Raw genomic sequence first — 23,965 nt, forward strand, 5'->3', positions numbered from 1 at the left:
GGACGGGCAGGGCTGGGGGGCCGGAGAGTGGAAGGTGACCTGAGCTCTGGGAGGGCAGGTGCAGGGGGTCAGATGGACACCCAGCCTGGGCAGTAGGGGCCACCCAGCGTGGGGACTGCGGTCGGTATGGGAGTGCTCTGGGCAGGAGCTGGGAGTGGTGCTGAGCTGCAGATGGTGTGGGGTCACACTCTGCTCTCCAGGGCCCTGGGACAGCTCTGGCAGCCCTCAGGCAGCCGCCAGGCCCTCGTCCTCGGGCCAGGGATGGTGGCCACGACCACAGGCGGTCCAGAGGGAGGCTGCACCAAGCTGAGACAGGGCAGGTCAGAGGCCAGGCCATCTGGGAGAGAGTGCAGCCCACCTAGCCATTCTGTAGGCCTTCACCAAGGGGGTTCAGGAAGGGGCTGAAAGTCCTTCATCTGACCCAAAGCCCTGGGCCCAGCCTGAGGGCCCCCAGGGAGCTGCGCCTCTGGGGAGCCGGAAGGAGGCTGGCCCCACAGCCTGGGTTCGGGTGAGCCACCTCCAAATTCTGAGGCCTGGCTTTTGCTGCCAGAAGCCTGGGGACCCAGATATGAGCTGGCCTCCGCTGCACCCCAGCATTCAGCCAGGGCACTCGCTCGTCCTTGATGAGGCTCCTGGCCTCAGTCTGCTGTCCCCTGGGTGGCAGCTGGAAAGAGAGGAATGGGGGTGCTGGTTCAGCCTACCCAATGCCAACCTTGTCTGGGGGCTCACCCTCCTCCAGTCACCCCCCCACTGCGGCAGGAGGAAGGAGAGGGAGCTGCAGACCCCAAATGCTCAGGGCTTACTGGGCAGGACCTTCCAGGCTGCCCAGTCCTGGAGAGCCAGTGCCTGGCAGCAGGCCAATGTCCTGCCTTCAGGGGCAGTCCACCTGGACCCCAAAAGCAGTATGCACTCCCACTTGAGCCGGGTCCAGCCCCTCTGCTCTCGGGCCTGTCCCTGGGACCCACCCAGCGCGGCACGGAGGCTCTGGCAGTGGCTGAGACCTGCTCCCAGGTCACCGGGCTGGCAGTGGGTGGAGCCCCAGTCCAGACACAGGCCCCCCAGGGCGACCATCACCCTTTGGGCTGTGATCTGCTAGAGGGGACCTTTGCTGGGGAAGGGGACCCAGACTTGGCTGAAAACCTCCTCAGGGGTTGGAGGAGGTAGAGGACACAGGTCTAAGAGATGCTCCCCAGGCTCTAGGGCATTTCCAGTGGGGCAGGGGGCAGGATTGGGGCTGCCCTGGAGCCACGGAGACCTGGGCCACAGGCTGGCCCCGCCCCCTCCCATCCTCCTCTGGCCCCCTCGGCTCCTGCAGTCTGCTCTCCCCTCAGCAGCCAGAGGGCTCTTGTCCATGCAGGTGGCAATGCCTGCTCCCCACTTACATCCCGTCGCCCCTCTCAGGACCCCCAGGCAGGCCACATACAGAAGAACCCCCATGCTTAGCTTTGTCTCCTGCTAAGCCCGAGGTCCCAGGAGTCTGGGCCTAAGTGACTTGGCTGGGTGGAGGGGGGCTGAGGGACATCCCGAGTTCCTGGACAGCTGGAACCAGAGCCCTGGTCAGGCACGGTGGACGCTCAGGAAGGAGGAAGCCCCACCACTGGTGCAGTGACCTGGGGGATGGGCGCTTGCAGTGGACCTCCAGGGCCCTTGACCTCTCAAGCCAGGGGTGGGGCCAGGCTGGTCTGCCTTTGCCTTGGCTCAGAGCGTGGCCCGACTTCCAGGCAGGTGGCCCCTCTGTCCCCCACCAATGCCCAGTCTCCTGGGCAGGGCTCACACCCCCACCCTAAGCGTGGGAGGCAGGGATCAGGCTCGGAGCTGAGTCCAGCCCTCGGCCTCCTGCAGCTCTGGGGCCCAAGACCCAGCGGGGGCACTCACTGCACTGAAGGTCACAGAGCTGCTGGGGGGCGGAGAAGAGCACATCAGTCCTCCAGCCCTGTGGGCGCAGGGCAGCTCGGTCAGCCCAGCCTGCGGCCTCCCTCGCACCCTGACTGCATCCCCCAGAGCGACGGCCTGGGGAGGCTGCTGGGCTGACAGGCCCCCCGAGGAGCTTTGTTGCTTGATGACAGCGAAGCAGGTCTGGGACTGCAGTAGGTGGGTGAGGGCTGGGTGGGGCAGCACCACCCACCTGGATGCAGGTGTTGGGTACACATGCCTCGTCCCTGGGAATGTTCACGAAGGCGACCGCAGGGTCAGCCATGAAGTCCCCCTGGGTGGGAGAGGTGTCGGTCATAGGCAGCGGCGGGGGAAGACCGGCTCACACAGCAGAGTGGCCCGCGCCCCTCCACACTGGGCGGCCTCCAGGGGCTGACTCAAGGCCTTGTGGACAGGAAAGGGGTCAGCCACCCTCCCCAGGAAGGAGCCCCCCTCCCCACCGGGCTCACTGAGGCTGAGGGGAGGGCCGTGGCCCCGAGAACTGGGCGGCAGGCAGGGGCCCATGACTTCCTCTGGTGACACAGGTGCACCTGGAAATGGGCAGCGCTGGGCGAGAAGAAGGTGACCCGGAGGTGGCCCTGAGAGGCTGCTGGCTGGACGGTCATCTTCCAGGCTGTGGAGGTAGAGGGTTGAGGCCCAGCACCCCCCACTTGCCCTCCTCCCTCCCACTGACCCAGCACCCTGTCATCCCACCTGCCTGACCAAGAGGCATCACGCGAGCAAAGAAAAGGGCCGTATTTCCTGCATCGGCAAGGCAAAGGCCCCAGGCCGGCCTCCCTGCCCTGCCGCCCCATGGAGAGCTCACCTTGGAAGCGGCGCTCTTGGAAAGGGCACCTCACCCGGAAGCCCCGGCTGGTGGAGAACTGCAGAGAAGTCTTGAGGCCTGAGGCCGTGGCAGCGTGTGGGGGGCTGGCTGGGGGCTGGGACAGGCTGGGCCTCCCCCCAGAATCCCTTAGCTCCACCCTCAGACCAGGATGGGGGTCAGAGGGGTTCCTGGGAGGCTGGACCCCAGGGCTGGGCAGGGTCTGGGAGTGTGTGTGGCTGCATGCCCCCTGCGCCCGAGCCCCGGACCCCTCTACCTCCTCCTCGCACCCCGCATTCCGTGCTGGTCGTGCACAGGGCAGGCCGCAGCTTGGCCCACTCACCTTCAGGCAGAGCTGGGGCTGTGCGTCCACCAGCGGGTACTGCACCTGTGGCGGGCCTCAAGTCAGGCCCCCGCCATCCACGCCCACCCCCGACCCCGCCTGGGCGGGACTCACCCTGCCGTGTGCCGGCCGGCCGGAGTGCTCCAGGGTGTGGCAGAGGGCCCCTGGCCCCGGGCGCCAGCACAGGCTCACGTGACCACTCACGGGACAGGCCGGCTCCCAGCTCAGTGCCTGGTCCCCCGGGTGGTAGCGGATGGCGTCCCACAGGGCCTCTGTCTCTGCAGGGAGGGACCCTCCCCCAGGGGCTCAAGTCAGCGGAGCCCCCGCCCACGTCTGTGTGTGTCCCGGTGCTGGTGCGGCGTCCGGGAGCAGAGCGGAGAGCGGGCAACCCTCCTCCGCCCCTCGGACAGCCGCTCTCAGAACACTTGCTTCTTCCACGCGAGCCAGGCCAGGGCGCGTGCATCCGTGTGCACCGGGCGCGTGCATCTGCACTGGGCGCACACGCGCTTGCGCACACACGTGTCTATGCACAGACTGCCACAGCAAAGGGCTTGGCTACATGCCGTGCACGGCAGGCTCACGCGGGCACGGGGCCTGCCCGCACGCTTCCTCCCCACTGTGTCCCCCTGCGGCTGAAGCAGGCCGGCCCCACCCTGCCGGGCACGGCGGACCTCCTCTCCCCCCACCCCTACTCCACACCATAGGGCACTTGCCGTCTTCGAAGGGACAGGCCTGCATCCGCACGGCGTCAGGGGTCGCAGACCAGCCCTGCGGGAGGGGCTGGGGTCAGCGCAGGCCCTGGCCCTCCCTCCGTCTCCTCCCGGCAGTGGAGGCCACACTCTCACTGACCTCAAGGCAAAGGCAGGGCAGCTCTTGGCTGTAGGGCAGAGACACGGTGCGGGACATCCTGTTCACTGTCACCTGCGTGGAGTGGAGGGCTTAGGGCCTGGGGGCCCAGTGGGTGGGACTGGGCCAGGCTGGGAAGGCGGGGGGGGGGGGGGGGGGGCAGGGGCGTGGTCTGGGGGGCTGGGCCACGGGTCGGTGGGACGTGGGCGGGGGGTGTGTGGTCTGGGCCAGGGGTCGGTGTCCAGGGCTTGGGCCTGGGCTCACCCGCACCGGGGCACCCACATCCTCGCAGGTGAACCACTTGAGGCAGAGCCGGACGTAGTAGTCGGGGGCCCCGGGGGCCTCGGGCACCTGGACCAGAATGACCTTGCGGCTGCGGTCCACCCAGTAGGAGAACTTCTCGACTATAGAAGGGCGGCAATTGGGGGCCACGCTGGGACTAGCGGTCATCGGACAAAGGTCTCCACCTGTCCTGAGAGCCTCCAAATGGTGACCCCTTGCTAGACCCAGGCATTTGGGAGTCGCCCACCTGAGGACCCATCATGACTTCCCAAGTGGGGCAGGCAGAAGACCCCCATGGGAGGGTGTGTGGGGGTCGCCCCAGGGGCTGCGGGGCTGCAGTCCCACCTGAGGACGGGGCCTCACCAAAGCAGACAGGCACGTTCCTCCCCACGTCCTCGTCTCTGCAGTCTGCAAATGGCACAGCAATGGGGGGCCCAGCCACTCTGTCCCCAGCAGCTATACCCTAGTCGAGCCTCTGCCCTTGTGCTTTACAGAAGTCTCTCCTCTCCCAGGGAGGCCGTGCCCCCAAATGAAGCGAAAGGCACTTGCTGCGAGCTGCCCAGCATGGGGCTCTGCCCCCTACCTCAGGTGTCCCACCCCAGGTTGTCCCTAGAAGCCAGTGGCAACTGTACCCGGGGCCAGCCCCATGGGCTCCCACCTTCCACATGGTACTGCTGGTCCAGCTGGACCCCACAGAAGTGGGGGACGGTCCTCAGGGTGACGTAGAGGCTCTGAGCCACACTCACTTCGAAGCAATCAAAATGCACCTGGAGCTGGGCATGCACAGGTGTGAGCCAGGTGGACATGAACAGGTGTGAGCCAGGTGGGCATGCACAGGTGTGAGCCAGGTGGACATGAACAGGTGTGAGCCAGGTGGGCATGCACAAGTGTGAGCCAGGTGGACCTGTGGTCTCTAGCTACCCATCCCTGGCCAGGCCAGCTGCACCTCGCATAGCTGGAACCCAGGAGAAGGGTCTCCTGTCCTCAGGCCTTGGGTGGATTGGGTGGATCCAGGAAGGGAGGGCAGCCAGGGGACAGCTGTTCCTGCCTGGCAAAGGCTTGGGGCAGGACCAGCAAGTCTGGGTCAGGCCCTGGCCTCACCTGCCGCCCCACCTGCCGTCGACGAGAGGCCCTGGAGACCCGCACGTTCTGACACTGAGTCTCCTGGGTGTCGAGATTCATGGAGCAGGCCTCCAAGCCCCGCAGGCTATCTGGGTGAGGGGAGGAGCCAGACAGAGCTGGTCAGACCAGGGCAATGAGTCCTCTTTCTTCCCCGCCTCTCTGGGCAGTGCAGTTAGCGGAGTCCCCTAGCCGTACCCTGCCCCTTGAAGTGTTGCGGAGTTAAAGGAGCCGCGAGCCCACCACCTCGCTTCCTGGGTGTTCCCCCCATCGCAAGCAGCATGGCCCCTCCCCTGCCCCCCTCCCCGAGGCTGCTTCTCACCATGCAGTATGAGGGAAGCCTGCACACGCAGGAGTAGGGAGCAGCCCTCATGGGGGGCACACTTCATGGCAGTGGTGAGTTTCAGGGCCTCCAGGACCGATGGGGACATGGATGTGGGGGGTTGCCGGCAGAAGCTGTTAAAAATGTTCCCTGGGGAGGAGAGAAGGTGGGTGAGTGCCACAGGGCTCCCCAGTGCCTGGGTAAGGCTTTGTGGGTGGCCCGGGCAGTGGAGGGAGCCCTGGTACGGCATGTCTGGGGAGGGGTCCTCACTATCTTGCTCCAGTGCAATCAGCGAACAGTGGACCCACCCTGGAGCCAGCTGTCTTCGGGCATCAGGAGCGGGGCCAGACTGGGGAGCGGGCTACACCTGAGTGTGGGTAGCTGCTGCCCCGCCCGGCCAGCATGGGCGCAGGGGACCGTGACTTCTGACAAGCTGGCAAGCCCATCGCTGCCCTTCAAAGGGCTGTGGGGGCACCTGGCTCGTGACCCCAAGGTCACTGGAGCCCAGGGCTCTGTTCACAGGCCAGCAGGTAGACTGGAGCAGGTGAGACTGGCCCTAGGCCTTGGTGGAGCTGGGGTCTCACTTCCAGGCACAGGGGCTAAGCGCAGTTGTGGCCTTCGCTTGGCCAGGCTTGCAGCTGAGGACTTGGAGGACAGTGGGGTTAGCCCCATGAGCTGTGGAGCCCTGGGGAGGTCTGTGCCCCACAGAGTCAGCAGCCCAGGTGCTCCCCCTACACCCAAGGTTGTGGCTCATCTGCAGGCACGAGAGATGGTGTTCAGGCCTGGTGCTATGGGTGGTGGAGGAGGTAACCCCAAGGTGGGACCGCGCGTCCAGGAAGGGGAAGGTGTGTGTGCTCAGTGGGTGCTTCGGGGGCCCAGAACTCCCAGGGGCCCCCAAGGCACACCCTAGGGGTCTGTCAGGGAGATCTTGCTGAGGCTAGAACTCCAGGGGAAGCGCCGGCACTACGGAGGAGAGGGTCCCGCCATCAGACCAGGCCGAACTGCTAACTCACAGGTGAAGGGGGAACAGAGCAAGATGGCGCATCCAAGACACCTCTGCGGGGAGACTGAGACAGAAATGGACGCTCCTCAGAGGCCCCAGCCCTGAACTGTGGCAGGACTTGAAGGGGCAGAGCAGCTGCCCCTCCGGGGGCCCGGGGCCACAGGCTGTTTCTGCTCCAGGACCTTCTCCAGCGACATGCAAGCAGGTGGGCTATGGAGAAGGCAGGTTGCCCCAAAACCAGGTCTTTGCAGGAGGCAGTGGTGCTTCCCCTGGGGCCTGGATGAACATGCTGTTGGTACTCGCCATGGAGCCTGTCACTCGACAGAGCTCAGACGGACTGGCTTCAGAAAGAGACTCAAGGCGACAGCAGGAGTTACAAGATCCGAAGATGTTCATGGGAAAGAGATCCAGTTCTGTGGATCCCACCGTGGCCTAGACAGAGTCATGGAGGTCAGCTTTACCTTCCTGCCTGACACAGCCTGGAAAGCCAGACGGAATACGTAGAGAATGGTTTCAGGACACAACCTGATGAAAACTAAACTCGCAGATCCAAGTTGGTGAGCGCTAAGTATAAGAAAGATGGAAAAAATTACGAGGCACACCACGATCAATTTGCTGGAAGCCAGTGGCAAAGAGAAAACTGTAGAAGCCACCAGAGGAAGAAGGCACGTTATGGAGAAGGAACAAAGGGCATGAGAACAGTAAGTTTCTTGTGGGAGAAGGCGGAAGAGCCCCCACAGTGCTGAAGACAAGCCTGCCAACCGGGTGCTCTACCACAGGGAGGGGTCTTAAAATGAAGGGCAAATAAAGACTTCTTTAGCACACGAAAGCTGAAAGAATTCCTCATCAGAAGAGCCACACTACCAAAAAAAAAAAAAAAAAGTCATGGGCTGGGCCCCCGAGCGTCAGACTCTGCATTCGGCGCGGAGTCGGCTCGAGACCCTCTTTCCCTCTCCCTCGTTCTCTCTCTCTTTTTCTCTGAAATAAATAAATCTTTAAATATTATTAAAAAATAAAATAAAATATGTCTGGAGAACCTCCCAGTATTTGGAAACTAAACAATACACTTCTAAATAGCCTTTGGGCCAAAGAAGATATGAAAAGGGAAAATAGAAATTACTTTGAACTGAATGAAAATGAAAAGACAACATATAAAAACATTTGGATGCTGCCAAAGCACTATTTTTAGGGGAGAATTTGTAGCACTAAACTCCTATATTAAAGAAAAAAATCTCAGGGGCACCTGGGTGGCTCAGTCCTTAAGCGTCTGCCTTCGGCTCAGGTCATGGTCCCAGGGTCGGGCTCCCTGCTCAGCGGGGAGTCTGCTTCTCCCTCTCCCCCTCCCCCCCCTTGTGCTCTCTCTTTCTCACTCTGTCTCTCCAACAATTAAATAAATAACCTTTAAAAGAAGAAAATATCTCAAATTAGTGACCTCAGCTTCCACCTTAAGGAACTGGAGAAAGAAGAGTAAATGCACACCCTTAAACTAATGCTAAATTACATGTCAATTATATCTCAAACTGGAGAAGAAAAAGTAACAAAACCCAAAGTAATCAGAAGAAAAAAATAAAGATCAGAGTGGAAACCAATGAAATAGGAAACAGAAAAGCAATAGAGAAAAGTCAATGAAAACATATGTTTAAGAAAGAAATACTACCAGTTCTACATGGATTCTTCCAGAAAACCGATGAAGAGGGAATAGTTTGGAACTCATTCTCTGATATCAAAACCTGACAAAAACATTACTAAAAGAGAAAACTACAGATACCTCATGGCCATAGAGTAGAAACTCTAAACAAAATTTTAGTAAATGGAATCCAACAACATATAAAAGGATAATACATAATTACCAAGTGTGGTTTGTCCTAGAAATACAAGATTGGTTCAATGTTAGAAAATCAGTCACTATAGGGCAATCCTCTTGGGTCCCCTCCCTCTTTGGGAGCTTTTTACTCTCACTCAATAAACCTTGCTTTGCTGCCTACCAAAAAAAAAAAAAAAAGAAGAAGAAGAAAGAAAAAAGAAAATCAATCACCATAATTAACTATGTTAACAAATTTTGAAAAACACATATGATCATCTCAATAGTCATAGCAAAATTATTTTACAAAATTCAGTATCTATTCTTAAACTCTCAGCAAACAGGGAATGTAAGGAAATGTTCTCAATCTAATAAAGGCCTTCTATGGGAAACCTATAGTTAATATCACGCTTGCCAGTGAAAGATATATTGTTTTCCCCTAAAATCAGGAACAAGATCAGGATCACTGCTCTGATCACTTCTACTCAACATTGTATTAGAGATTCTAGTCAGTGCAATAAGGCAAGAAAACAAACTTCCTTTTCAGTTTGGAAAGAAGTAAAGCTGTCTTCATTCACAGATGACATAGTTGTCTCTGTAAAAATATAATGGAATCTACAGAATGAGTTTAGCAAATGCAAGAATCAAGATCAATATACAAAAATACACTATATTTCTGTATACTAGCAAAGAACAATTGCAAATTGAAATTTTAAAAATACCATTTACAATAACATAAAAATATGAAATACTTAGGAACAAATTTGACAAAAGAGGTATAACATCTATGCCCTGAAAACTACAAAATATTGCTGAGGGAAATTAGAGAAAACCTAAATAAATGGAGAGGTACACTGGGCTCATGGGGCAGAAAATCTAAATTGCTAAGATGTCAATTCTCCCCAAATTGATCCATAGATTTAGTGAAATTGTGATCCAAATCCTCTTTGTAGAAGGCCTGCCCCCCTCATAAACTGACAAGCTGATTCTAAAATTCACTTGGAAATGCAAAGGATCTAGAATAGTCAAATCGTCTATGATAAAGAAGAACGAAAGTGAAGGCCAGCACTGCCTAATTTCAGGACTTACTGTAAAGTGATCAAGTGCAGGGATTAGGGCAGTGTGGTATTAGCATCACGTCAGACAAATGGATGGAACAGAATAGAGGCCCCGAAAAGACCCACCCTTGTACGGATGGTTGATTTCCCACAAGCACGCTGGGCTGCCCACTGGGAAAGGGACAGTCTTTTCAATGGATAGTGCTGGGTCAACTGGATGTCCCTATGCAAACAAACAAACAAAAAAGAACTTTAATCCATACCTTGCACTCCATGCGAAGGTCACTCAAGATGCACTGATGATTTAAATGTAAAATCTAAAACTATAACACTTAAAAAAAAGATAGTAAAAAAAAATCTTTGTGACCTTGAGTTAGGCAAAGATTTCTTAGCTACAACACTGAATCGTGACTGTCAAAGAAAAAATTGATAAATTGGACTTCATCAAAATTTATCTTTGAAAGATACTGGTAAGAGAATGAAAAGACAAGTCACAGGCTGAGGGAAAATACTTGCAGATCGTCTATCTGGTAAGGCACTTGCATTCAGAATCTGTAAAGACTTCTCCAAATTTAATAATAAGGAAACCAACAACCCAGTAAAGAAAAGATCTGAACAGATTCTTCATACAAAAGATAAAAGTGGCCAGTGAGCACACGAAGAAATGCTCAACATCAGTTAACATTAAGGAAATGCACGTTTAAACCACAATGAGTCAGTATTAAGTATTAGAATGGCAAAAATGGAAAGGACTGACCATACCTACTGCAGATAAGGATGTTGAGGAATGAGAATTCTTGTACATTGCTGGTGGGAGCATAGACTGTCACAAGCACTTCTTTAGAAGTTAGATATACACCTACTGTATGATACAGCCATTCTGTGCCTTGATATTTACCCAAAAGTAACAAGAAAGACTTGTCTACGAATGTTGATAGTGGTTTAATTTTTAGCAGCCCAAAACCCAAGTGTCCATCAACAGGTGAGTGGGCAAACAGACGGTGGTATAGCCATGCAATGGAATGGACTTTTGACACAACACATGGATGAATTGAAATATAATGGTGCTGAGTGAAAGAAGCCAGACACAAGAGTACACACTGCCTGATTCCATGCATATAAAATTTTAGGAAATGTGAACTAATCTCTATGGAAAGATATGTGGTTGTCCATTATCCTGACTGTGGTCACAGTTTCTCAGGTGTATACGTATGTAAAACCTTAGCAAATCGAATACTTGGAATATATACAGTTTGCTTTCTGTTGATTTTGTCAATAACGCTACAGGGGCACCTGGGTGCTCAGTCAGTTAAGCGTCTGACTCTTGGCTTCAGCTCAGGTCATGACCTCAGGGTCATGAGATTGAGCCCCACACTGGGCTCCGTGTGGAGTCTGCTTGAAATTCTCCCTTTCCCTCTGCCCCTCCGCCTCCTTGGGCATGTGCTCTCTCTCTCAAATAGATAAAATAAGTCTTTATTTATTTATTTGAGAGAGAAGGAGACTGAGAGAGCACGAGCAGGGGGAGGGGCAGAGGGAGAAGCAGGCTTCCCATGGAGCAGAGAGCCCAATGTGGGGCTCGATCCCAGGACCCCGGGATCATGACCTGAGCCTTAGGCAGATGCTTAACTGACTGAGCCACCCAGGGGCCCCAATAAAATAAATCTTTAAAAAAATAATGCTATAATGTAATTTCCTTCTTCCTGCCCATCTACAATGTGTGTAAGAAGGCAGAGAGTTTCCAAACTCCTCCCCAGAATTGGTGAGATGTCATACTGAGCTTGGCCTCATAAGAGGGGGTTTCTCCCAACTCAGTTTAAGTTTATAGACGATCAGAAGTGGGAAAAATAAAACAATAAAACAGTAATTTTTTCAAAAAGCTTTAAGCACACAGAGCACAGCTGTGTTCGCACCCCATGAGCTGCTCTTCACCATGTCCTCAACAGCCAGAGCGGGCAGACCAGGGATGGGCGAGGAGGTCGCGGGCTCCTGACACCTTCTCCTCCCAAACTGATGGATATTAAACAAAAAATGAATAGCTGAGATGCCTTTCATGATCACCATGTGTGGGCAGTTGTAAACAGAGTCAGTGATCAGATCCTCCCATACTGGTCCAAGTTCTACACAATTGCCCGCATCTGGCATGGCCCCTGCCCTGTGTCCTTGGCCCCCTGATGTCTTGGAGCTGATGCAAGTACTGTGGGATCTGATGGACTCTGAGCCTTTGGGAGGGAGCCTGCCCAAGGGTAGAGTGTTGGAGTCAGAGGGGGAGTCACCCAAAGGAGGCGGCCAAACCTCCTGCTGTCCACAGACTTCATGGTGAAGCCGAGTGCTCAGCCAGGGAACGTGGGGCTGGGGGGGTTCTGCCCCAGGCCTGATGTTCCCCCGCCACAGGGGCCACCGTAGAGCATCGCGCTGCACCCCTAAGGGAAGCCACCCTGCTCCAGAGTCCTGTTCCCACCCACAGGCACCTCGTGTGTGTGAAAATGTCTTCTCTGCAAGGAATGAGAAATCCACATCTCTTGACCTTTTCTGGGAAAAAAAAAAGACCAGATCTACTCCAGCCAACCAAGAAAAGGACTAAAACCAGAATTAAAAAAAAAAAGAGCCATAGCAGAGAAGGGCTGGTGGGGAGCCTGGAGTATAGTGAGTTATAGAGAAGGAAAGGTGCGTATTGTAGACTAAAATGTCTAAGAATAGGTTCTTGTCCCAAACTAGCTGACGGAATGGGGAGTATACAGAGTAAAGGAGAAGAGATGCAAGGGTGCTATATTATCTGTAGGGCAAAACAGGGAGAACAAGTTGGTGTCACTCCGTGGAAATCATCATGAACCCAAAATGTATCATGAAGACTCGTGGGAATCTCCCCAGGGGAGAAATAAATATATTCGGTCTTTTCAAAGATTTAGAAAACTGCCGCAGAGTCTTACTATAAGAAGGCTTAACAGAATTTATTTTCAAAGGGAGAAATAGGAACTCAAAAGGAAGAAGTGGGTTACAAAAGGGAACAGTGAACCCAAGGATTGGTAAAACTTGGTGGTGAATTTAAATTCCTATCGACAAAGGAAGAGGAGGAGAAAGAAAGACTTTTGTGTGTTTAAGAACAAGTTGGGAGTTTCATTTCCCATAATACGCTAGACCAGGCTATTTGGACCAACTCTACTGATGAAAACAACCAACACTGGAGGAGAGAGGAGGCTTATAAAAAGCTTCACGAAAACTTGTGAAAGCTGATGAAAGAATCAGGATCATCAGGCCAAAGCCTGAGAAATGGCAGAGGGATGCACAGGAAACCACCTCTGCCGAGGGCATCACAGAGCTCCCCCACTATCACCCTGGGTCAGGGGCACCTGGGAGGAACCCCCAACCCTGGGCCCTGTGGGGTGGCTACTCTGAGCACGCAGGGAGGAACGGAGGGCTTCCCACAACCTCTGGTGGGCTGGGTGCTGGTTCCCAGCCCTGGTTTGCATCTCTAGGAAGGCCCAAGAGACCTCAGTCTGTTTTTTAATGTGAAATGGTCCTGACAGTCACACATTACCTCTGAGTACCACTCAGAAACAAAGGGGAATCTGGTCTGGGGGGGAACCTCCTTCATCCTACGCCCTGGGGAACACCACGAGTCATTTCTTGAGGGCACTGAGCAGGCATATTTAAAAGATAAACAAATATGCCAGAAAACAAAGCACTGAGAGCAGAAATGACGGGCCACAGAAAGCCCCACAGAGTCCTCCAGTGACAGACAAATCCGATGTGAACTGCAGACCAGCCACCCTAAGACAAGCTTGAAAGTATGCGTGGTGGGAAACAAAACTACAAAGAGAGACCAAGCATGTTCACAATAAACAGAGTTTCTAGAAACGAAACCCACAGAAATAGAAATTAAAAATGCGACAAATGACTTCAAGAGTAGACTGGGCCTCACCAAAGAGAGAATTAGTGAAGTGAAAGATCCCAGTGAATGATCCAGAAGGCAGCAGAGAGACAAAAAGATGGGAAATATAGCAGAGACATTAAGAAATGTGGAGAAAGAAGTAAAATGGCCAAGATGTCCCCAAGGAAGGGGAAGAGAACAGACAGAACTGATGGCTCACAGAACAAAGTAAAAGTATAGGGCCAGTCTCCTGTTGAATATAGTTTCACAATCCCACATAAAACTTTAGCAATTTGATTTTATAATATATTAAACATGGCTGGATAGGATTTGTTTCAGGACTCCACGTGTGGTCAACATTAGAAAACCTAGCAGTACAATTCACCTCATTGAAAGATTAAAGGAGGAAAATTGTATGATTATTTTCACAGATGCACAAAGTTTTCATAAAGTTCACTTCCTATTCATGATAAAGAATGTTTAAAAAACCCTGGGTGTTATGCACAAACAATGAATCATGGAACACTACATCAAAAACTAATGATGTACTGTATGGTGGCTAACATAACATTTAAATAAAAAAGAATGTTTAAAAAACTAGGAAAAGAAAGGCACCTCCTTGTCTAGATAGAAGCCATCTATTTCAAAGGCCCCATAAGCCTGATAATGACTGGTAGGCCTTGGGAGTCAATCTCATAAATATCAGGACTAAGATGAGGGCTCCCCATTCAACATTGTCCTGGTGATTGGAGCCAGGTCCATAAGACCAGAAACAAACATGGGTTTATAAACTGTTAGTCATCATTTACAGAATACGTGATTATCTATATACAAAATCTTAAGAGACTCAATGGGAACTCTATTAGAGATAACAAAGAGTTGGGGCACCTGCATGGCTCAGTCGTTAAGCATCTGCCTCCAGCTCAGGTCATGATCCCAGGGTCCTGGGATCGAGCCCCACATCGGGCTCCCTGCTCCGCGGGAAGCCAGCTTCTCCCTCTCCCACTCCCCCTCCTTGTGTTCCCTCTCTTGCTGTGTCTCTCTCTGTCAAATAAATATATAAAATCTTAAAAAAAATAGAAATAACAAAGAGTTTTTAACAAATGTGTTGGATACAAGATCAATATACCAAAATAGCATTGCTTTACACCAGCAAAACCAACCAGAAAACATAATAAAATAAAGAAACCATTCACATTATCCTTCAACCTCTGAAGAACATAAATAAAAGCTTTGAGGAAGACCTAAACAGTTGGAAAGGCATACCATCCATGTTCATGGTTGGAAGACTCAGGTCTGATAAGATGTCATTTCTGTCTCAAATTAATCAATGTATTCAGTGCAAGTCTGATAAAAATGTGTGATATTGTAACTTATAATAAGAAATACATATTGGTCTGTGCCCATTATCTGCTACAGGGATCCTAAAACCCTTGGAATTTCCCAAGAGCTAAGAGCCAGGAGGGTGTCTTTTGTTGTTCATAACAAACCACTTTCAACCGCACCTGAGTTTATGAGGTAAGTTTTGGAAAGCCCCTAAGGATGGGGACTGGTTGCCAGGGAAACCAACCATATGATGACCTCTCTGGAGGAGAGAAGACCTAGAAGTCCAATCACCGATGGCCAATGAATTTATCGATCGTGCCTAAGTAAAACCCTCCATAAGAGCCTCCATAAAAACTCTGAAGGACAGGGTTTGGAGCACTTTTGGGTTGGTGAGCATGTGGAGATGGGAGAGTGGCAGCCCCAGGAGGCATGGGGGTGTCCCTGCCCTACCGCATCCCTTCTACCTGGTTTTTCTCAAATTATATCTTTTTATAATAAACTGGTTACCTGGCAAGTAAAATGACGCTCTGAGTTCTGTGAGCCAATCCAGTAAAGGAACTGAACCTAAGGAGGGGTTGTGGGAGCCTCTGATCTGTAGCCAGTTGGTTACTTGCTGCTGGTGTTTGAAGCTGGGGGGCAGTCTTGTGGGACGAAGTCCCTAACCTGTGGGCTCTGAGGCTAAACCGATGGTCTACGTAACTTGGAACTGAGTTAATTGCTTGGTGATATTAAAAAATACACACATTGGCTCTCTCCAAAATATAAATAAATAAATAAATAAATAAATAAATCCTTTTCTAAAAAATGGGGGGGTACCTGGGTGGCTCAGTCCATTGAGCATCTGACTCTCAATTTTGGCTCAGGTCATGATCTCAGGGTCCTGGGACCGAGCCCCGCCGTGGGCTCTGCACTCAGCTGGGAGTCTGCTCGGATTCTCCCTCTCCCTCTGCCTGCCCCCCTTGCTCACACACACTCTCTCTCTCTCTCTCTCCAAAATAAATAAATACATCTTAAAACAAGACACACATTGGAAAATACATACTGAAACTCTCAGTAAACTTGACAATCAAAAATTCATATTGAAGAAGCGAAGGCATACAAAATGCTAAGACCCTTTTAAAAAGCTTTTTATTGTAAAAATGAAATTTAGATACTGAAAAGCTCACCAAAAAATCATAGCTTTGTGAATTATTACAGAGCAGATGGGCCAGACAGCCGGTCCCCAGCTAGTCCAAAAGCCCCTTCGCTCACTCCAGAACCAGCATGCTGACTTCTACAGTAAAGACTTCTTTATATTTCTTTATGGTTTCATCACCCAGATGTGCCTCTTCACGCACTAGAGTTGAGGCTTTGCCTATTTTTCGAACTTGGCCTTTCTGGTCTGCCGCTTTGCCTCCACGTCTCCTCCTCCTTTGCAGAATCAGGCTCTGTGAACTGCCAGGCGTCCTCGGGGTGCAGCTCAGCACCCATCTTCAGACCCCTGTATTTCTGGCCAACCGGGCAGCAGGACCCAGAGGCCTGACTGAGCTCAGGGTCTAGTCCTTTGGCAGGACTAGCGCTGATGTCAAATGCCTGCTGGAGGCGGCATGCTGTGTCTGGACCTCCGCCATGTTTGAGGTTAGCTGTCACCAGCACTCAAGCCATTGGGAGACGCAAAACAGTGATATAATTTTACCATTTTGTTTCCACTTATCAGCTGGAATACTTACTCCAAGGTGGCATTCCCAGAAGAAAGACAGAATCAAGGCTTGATTCCCAGTTTTCAAGGTGATGAGTTGGTTCCCTGTCATCCACAGAAGGTGAAGAGTTCCCTTTATCTTTAAAAAACAAGATCATCATGAATACATGGGTTTACCCATGGGTTGCAATTTATTGCAATTCTTGTTTTTGTTTTTGTTTTTTTTAAAGCTCATATGAGCCTCTTGGCTAACGGGAGCTTCCTGAGGTTGTCTCCAAGGACTTTTTTAATTTTTTTAAGATTTTATTTTTAAGTGTTCTCTACACTCAGGTTGGGGCTAGAACCCACAACCCCGAGATCAAGAGTCCCTTGCTCCTCTGTCGGAGCCAGCCGGGAGCCCCCCAAGGGCTGCTGACATGTACCATTGTCTTTGAGAGCCTCTGTGCTCTCTGGTATGGCAGATGTCCCGGGTTCTTCTTGTACACTCTCTGCCCCAGGCTGGGAGTCAGCCACTTCTCTCGGAAGCCCTGCCTGGTTTCTTTTGCTGGGAAATTTTGTTTGAGGACCTCAGACTGGACAGTAGGGAGGTTCCTAGTGTTGTAAGTTGTCTGCTCTTTTTGCTACATGCCCAAAAAGATTTTTCTCTTTCTCTTTAAGATCCAGTCATTTTACTAGAATATGTTTTGGTGTTTCATGTTCAGGATCCATATTCTTGGGTCCTTGGTTTACCCTTAAAATACCCAGTTTCAAGAAAAAATTTTTAGTCTCCTGAGAACTGTAGTTCTTAGTATTTTTTCTGTCACCTTAGTTTTCTTCTTCAGCATCTGTATTTTGGACATTCTTGGCCTATATCTGCAACACTTACCATTTATTCAAACATCATTTTAATCTTTTTTCTTTCATTTCTTTTTATTTTTAAAAATGTCCTCCTTCTCTTCTTGTGTTTCTCTCGGATGTTTAATATTTGGTCCGTTCACTCTTGGGTTCTTCTTAATGTAGTCTTCATTTCTGAAGTTATTTTTCCTTTATTTCTAATTCTGTGTGTTGTCACCTCACTTCCGAGAATTTCTAATTTTTGTTCATATACATCATTTTCGTGAGTATTGAAAGCTATTTTGAAATGAAATGTTACAGTTTGGGGATTTTTTAGCATGCCTTTCTGGTGCACTTCCATAGTCTTTGGGATGTTATTTCTATTTTTCATGATCATGAACTGTCTGGAATTTGTCCTGGATGCCATTCCGCTGATTCTGTCCCTTCGGAGCTCAGAAAGCGGGAGGCTCGGTTCTGGCCGCCTTTCCAGCCGCACAGCGCCCTCTCCCGTCGTGTTCGCGCAGCGTTTAGAAGCGGGCGGGACGGCTTCGCGGGTTGCTTAGCCCGTCCCCCACCCCTCCACCTCTCGGTCCACGTCGGTCTGTACCTCGTCTCTTGCCTCTGTCGTCCTCGCTCTGCTCAGTCTTGACGCCACCCCCAGCTCCCCCGTGTGGGGCCGTCTCACCAGGGGTCCCGGCGCTGAGGGGGCGCCGACGCCCCGCTCCCGCCGCGGGTCTGGGGGAGGGGGTCAGGTGCGCTCTCCCGCTCCCGCCGCGGGTCTGGGTGGAGGGGGGGTCAGGTGCACTCTCCCGCTCCCGCCGCGGGTCTGGGTGGAGGGGGTCAGGTGCACTCTCCCGCTCCCGCCGCGGGTCTGGGGGAGGGGGTCAGGTGCGCTCTCCCGCTCCCGCCGCGGGTCTGGGTGGAGGGGGGGTCAGGTGCGCTCTCCCGCTCCCGCCGCGGGTCTGGGTGGAGGGGGGGTCAGGTGCACTCTCCCGCTCCCGCCGCGGGTCTGGGTGGAGGGGGGGTCAGGTGCGCTCTCCCGCTCCCGCCGCGGGTCTGGGTGGAGGGGGGGTCAGGTGCGCTCTCCCGCTCCCGCCGCGGGTCTGGGTGGAGGGGGGGTCAGGTGCGCTCTCCCGCTCCCGCCGCGGGTCTGGGCGGAGGGGGGTCAGGTGCGCGCTCCCGCTCACGCCGCGGGTCTGGGGGAGGGGGTCAGGTGCGCTCTCCCGCTCCCGCCGCGGGTCTGGGTGGAGGGGGGGTCAGGTGCGCTCTCCCGCTCCCGCCGCGGGTCTGGGGGAGGGGGTCAGGTGCGCTCTCCCGCGGGCGCTCACCAAGGGCTGGGGCCCCCGCCGTCCCCCGGGCGCAGCCGCAGGTAAGGCCGTTCACCTGGGGGCGCGGGAGCGAGCCGCACCTCGGTGCCACCCTCTCACAACTCAGTCTGCACCTGCGGGTTCAGGGACGCAGGCACACACGGTCGCCGCGCTCGCCGCACAGTTTAGGAAAGGAAGGAGCAAGGAGGGGCCGGAAAGGAGCTGAGATCAGAGGCGTCAGGGAGCCACCGCGCGGCTGGAAAATCAGACCCAGGCTGGGAGTTCGCGGTGCGGCCACAGATGGGTCTCCAGGCAGCAAAACATTACAGTTGCGTCCCTACCTCACACCACACGTGGAAATAAACCCTAGTGAATTAAAGAGCCAAATGAAACCCAAATGTTAAAACCTTTAGAAGTACAGCGGCGCTGGAAACATACCTGCCACCTCAGGATGTGGAAGAATTTCTTAAAAGATCCCCCCAAATCCGTAAAGCCACTTAAAGAGGAGTCTGGTAAATATGATCACATCAGAGTGGAAAAGTTCTGAATGGCCTTAGGAGGCCAAAGGGGAAAAGAGAGGGAGGAGCTCTGTGAAGCCAAGAGCTCTCGGGAGGGACGTTCGCTGCAGAAACCCCCACCCCAGCCCCCACCCCAGGGCCACACAGACGCAGCGGCAGCCATGAAAGACAACGAAGCTATAGTTAAATGGGTGTCATTTTGCACTGGACGAAAATGCAGAAGTTGATAAGGGGAAATGGGGGTTTCCATATATATTTCTGGTGTGTCCACTTTGGAAAAAAAGGTGGCGTCCTCCAATTAAATAGGAACGTGGGACTTCTATCCGGCAGGTGCACAGCTGGGCGTGAACGGGGGCCTTGCCCATGTGCACCAGGTGCTGGACAGGGACATCTGGGGGACACTCTATCCTGTGAGGCGGGCAAGGGGAGGCCAGTGGAGTGGCAAGGAGGATGGGGTGACTCTGCTGACCAGGGTGTAAGAGGGCAGGAAAGGCAGCTTGTTCCCATCTGCCTGAGATGTACTCACGGCTCACTCGGCTCTTGCAGTCGAAGCCCTGGGGACGGAACAAAGAGAGGGTGAGAGGTCAGCCTGGCCACTTTCTGTCCTACCCCCTGAATCGAGCCCCAGCGGCCGGGAGAGTCACATGGCCCTTCACTCTCGGCAAGGTCCTGGGGTGGGGGGGTGCCACAGTCCAGCCCAAGGCCCTGCAGATGCCGGTCATTCAGTAAATGGTGTGACCTGGACCCCATGGACTGGGGAGCCCCATGGCCCCAACTACATTCCCAACTTCTGCTGCTGGCATGGGCCCACCCACCCATTCTTTAGGGGAACACTGGTGGAGTACCTCCTAGACACTGATTAGGTGCTGGGGTTCTGGAATGAAAGAAAGTGGAGAAAGAGCCTGCCTTTGAGGAGCCCACATTCTGAGATGCAGACACAATCCAAAATGTAAGCAAGTTACACTTTATGTTAGATGTTGAGAAGGGGCGAGAGGGAGGGGTATCAGAGGAGCGGGGGTGGGGGGTTGGGGGGCCGCAAATCTGCAGGCCTGTTCGGGGCGGCTTTGTTGAGGAGGTGAAGTCACATGGGCTGCCCGCGGCAAGGGTGGCGACAGCATATGAAAAGTCCCTGTCCAGGCTGGAGTCCACACCCCTCCCTGCCCCCCTGCCTGACGGAGGGGGCCCGTGGGGGAGGGGTCTGGACTGGGGACCAGGTTCAGATGGGGCTCATGCGAGAAGGTGGCTGGACAGCCAGCCTGCAGGCCTCACTTTGGTGGGTGGGCGGTGCTGCTCCACAGCCGAATTTGGGAGACTGAGGTCAGGGGGGGCTGCCCTGGGAGCCCACAGGGGCAGGGTGGCTGGGGCCCCGGGGCGCCAGATTGCTCTGGGCACGCACTCCCCAGCGACACCACAGGGCAACAAGGAGCAGCAATGATGTTGACCCTCTGCTCCCTTCCCCGGAGGAGAACTGACCCTCCAAGGACCCAGGAAGCCGCCACAGCTTGCGGGGGCGGGGGGGGGGGTGGTGTCTGAGTGGAAGGCCTGCACTTCCGGTGGCACCCAGGTGGGAAAAGGGAGAATCCAAGCCTGTCTGATCCTGCCCCTCGGATCTGTGGAGATGCCACGACTGGCGGCTCCATCCATTTCTAAATCCTTTTATTTCGGAAGAGTGCTAGATTTACCGAAGAGGCATGAAGATAGTCCTGAGAGTTTGCCTGAAGCATCGGCATCCTACAGACTGATGGTGCGTCTGTGAAAACTAGGGAACCGGTGCTGGCGGGGGGTGGCTAAACCCCCGCACCGTTTGGACTTCTCCCAGTTTTGCATCTGTTTTCTGTTTCTGTTCTCAAGGTCTGTTTTCTGTTTCACATCGCTTAGGTGGAAGGGCTGAGCGCACCTGGACACCCTCTCCTCAATGCGACTGGGCCGTCCCGGGGAGCACAGCGGCCCAGGGGTGGGAGGGCAGGAGGGGGCAGCCCAGTCCCACGAGCCCTAGAGACATGACCCAGCAACGCAGGACAGGGCCCCACGTGCAGTCCTGAGCGCGTGAGGGAGGGGCAGTGCTGGGGTCCTTGGCCACGCTCACTGCCTCCCTCAGCCTTGGCATCCACTATCCTACCTGCGACGTGAACCTAGTGCCCCCCGTCCCAGAGCTCAAAGACAGAGAGAGGTCCTGCTGGTTGCCCCAAGGTTGAGGGCGTGCGTGTGCCCTGGACAGTGGGCACTGCCTGCCCGCCGGGGCCTGCCCTGTGCCCGTGCCCAGAGCCCCCACAGCCCTGGAGTTGCAGCAGCATGGGGTCTAGTGGAGGGCTGGTGGCTGTGGTCTGGCGGTTGGCCTTTCAGTGCCCAGATCTTCTCCTCTCAGGGACACAGGAAGAGTGAGCAGCGGGGACAAAGGTCAGGCCAAAAAGCACCTGTGGGCAATGTGGCCCCGGGTCCTGGTGTACCAGGAGCTTGAAGGGAGCCGGGAGTGGGAGGAGGGCAGGGGAGAGGGCTGGCTGCGTGCCCAGGGGCCAGGACGGGGGTCGGTCAGAGAAGTGGCCGCACCCCCACCTCCCTGGGGTTTTCCGTTGGGCTTCTCGGGGCTTCCCGTGCCATGCGTGGGGGTTGTCTGTGGGGAGGGACACCCCCACCCCCACTCCAGGCGCATATCTTGGGGCGGGACCTGTGTTCCCTCCCCCACCAGCACCAGAGCTGCCCCCAGGCCTCAGCTTCAGCTAGAGGAAAGGACCTGCCTGGGTTCCTGTTCCATCTGGCTCCCCGCCTGCCCGGGCCGGTCCCCTCCACACAGCCCAGGATGCTGGGACCCCCCAAGCCACCAGGCATGGCTGCCTGATGGCCCCATTCAGCACCCAGGGCCCCTGCCCCTGACACAAGCATCGCTGGTGCTGTGATCTTCTGCCCCTGCCCCCCAGCTCTTCCCAGTCAGTTCAGTGAGGACAATGTTTGACCGAAGACTTGCCGAGGCCCAGAACAGTCCTCCTGTTGGCACCTGTAGGCTGGAGGGGTCTCTGTGCAGGTGTGGGGGAGGCCAGAGGCTGTCTGTCCTCTGGCTTCTCCAGCTCAAGTCGGATCCCTCAGGGGCAGCCCCCATCAGCTCCTTGCCTTCCTCGCCTGCCAAACCCCTGCGGGCAACGCCTCCAGCGCCCCTCCCCACCCCCTCGGGCCCCCGGCTCCCTCCCCCTCCCCCAGCCCCACCCCCAGCAGAGCCCCCAGGGCTGCAGCTCCCAGGCTCCGTAGGCCTGGTCCTAACTGTGGGGTCAGCAGCGGCAGGGCAGAGAGTCCCTTCCCTCGGCGGCTTGCCCTGCCCCCTCCAGCCCTCCTCTCCCCTTACCTCTCCTCGACTTCCCTTGAGGATTCTTTCTCCTCCTCATAGCCTCTGGGTCTGGGGACTGTCCTATCCCAGCCCGCCCCAACATGGGACCTCTGCTGGTGCCTCTTCCTGGTCCCGCTCGCACCACCCAGCTGCCCCCTACCATCAGCTCTCATGTCTGACGGGCTTCTCAAACCCCACGTTTCAGAACTAAGTTGCCTTCCCCAAAACCTGCCCCCCGCAGGCTTCCCACCTCACGAAAATCTCCAGCAGCCCAGACCTAAAGTCATGTTCTAGAGTCCACCTTGATTTCTCCTGGTCCCCCGGGATCCCCAGGGGATTCAACTCCACCCGCCAAGTGCACTCAAAGCAGCTCCCTCCCATTCTCCACCTTCACTGTGGGGCCCAGGTCACCCCCCAGCCTGGACCCCGCTGTTTCCTCTGCACCATGGTTCCCACCAGCAGCCAGAGGGAGCCTCTCCTGGCCCCCCACAGGTCCCGGCACCTCTGATCTGAGCCGGGGCCCCAGCCTCTGAAGCCCTGCCTGACCCCCCGCCCCCGCCCGGCCACCCCAAGCCTGCTCTGTCCCTTGCTGAGCTCCCTGGATCCTCTGCTGGACACACTCCCAGGGTCTGTGGAGCTGCTGTTCCTCCCAGAGGAGGATGGGGTGTCCCCGAGTGTCCCCCAGGGTGGCCTGGGCACCACCCCCCAAAGGCGCCCATGAGACCTCACCGTAGGCCACCCCTGGTTTTCTCAACAGTCATCACCACCTACATTTTGTTTTGTTGTGCACTGTACCGATTAGAACCCTGGTTCTTGAAGTCACAGTGCACACAGCAGGTGCTCCAGGTTTCCTCCACCCCATGCTCTTCATGTCCTTTCTGTGCCCCTGTCCCTGCTGTGTCCCCCTGTGGTCCCAGGACACCTTCTGGGCTGTGTCCCCACTGTGCCTTGACCAGTCTTCGGGGACCCAGGAACCCTTTTTATGGCAGGTGCTGCCAGAACGCCTCCCTCAGGCAAGGTTGAGTCAGCCTGCCCTGCGGTGAAAGGTCCCGGGGGGCCACCGTTTCCTCACCCTACGGCTCCCTCCTCTCCAGGATGAGCACATTCCTGCAGCCTTTCCTTAGCAGGGTGTCCACGCAAGCCCTGACGCCATCCCAAGCCCAGCACCTTGGATGATGAGACATGGCTCACTGAAGCCGTGAGGTGCTCTGGGGAGAGGCACCGGTCGCGGGCACATCAGCTGGCCCTTCCCACTGAGGCGCTCAGCAAACAGGCCCTGGACCAGAGCTTCAGGGTCAGCCCCACACCTCCCAGGGGTCCCCAGGCCCCTGTGTCACCCACTGCCCCAGGGCCTCCCGCGCCCCTTGCCTGTCACTGTTACTCATGTGCTGAGGCGCCAGGCCAGAGCCCACCTGTGGCGGAACCAGGGCCCCCTCAAGATGAGAGTCTAGGAGGTTCAGGGGCTCACGTGAGAGCAGGAAAGGCCGCCTAACCACAGGATGGGCGTCGAGGAGGGGGCAGGAGCTCACCTGAGAACAGGAGAGGCCACATTCTCCAATCTGGGGGACAGCCAGGCTCTGGTACATGCTCCAGGTCAGGGAAAGGAACACCACGGCTGGCCCAGCTAGCAT

General features: G+C 54.9%; 1 protein-coding gene across 1 annotated transcript; it reads right to left on the reverse strand.

Annotated features, from left to right (window-relative positions):
* Positions 1-638: 638 nt before the first annotated feature.
* On the reverse strand, positions 639-23,965 carry IL17REL (interleukin 17 receptor E like). The gene is given in 15 exon segments (XM_088025683.1): positions 639-664; positions 1,876-1,933; positions 2,126-2,206; positions 2,382-2,545; positions 2,738-2,795; positions 3,078-3,355; positions 3,791-3,845; positions 3,927-3,998; positions 4,188-4,327; positions 4,569-4,613; positions 4,864-4,978; positions 5,307-5,416; positions 5,647-5,796; positions 19,545-19,572; positions 23,864-23,965. Coding segments are annotated over 15 exon segments (1,482 nt in total).

The sequence above is a fragment of the Eumetopias jubatus genome, unplaced genomic scaffold (assembly GCF_037043125.1).
Source record: "Eumetopias jubatus isolate StellerSeaLion01/CBP00866 unplaced genomic scaffold, mEumJub1_p1.0 scaffold_8, whole genome shotgun sequence".
Lineage (NCBI taxonomy): Eukaryota > Metazoa > Chordata > Mammalia > Carnivora > Otariidae > Eumetopias > Eumetopias jubatus.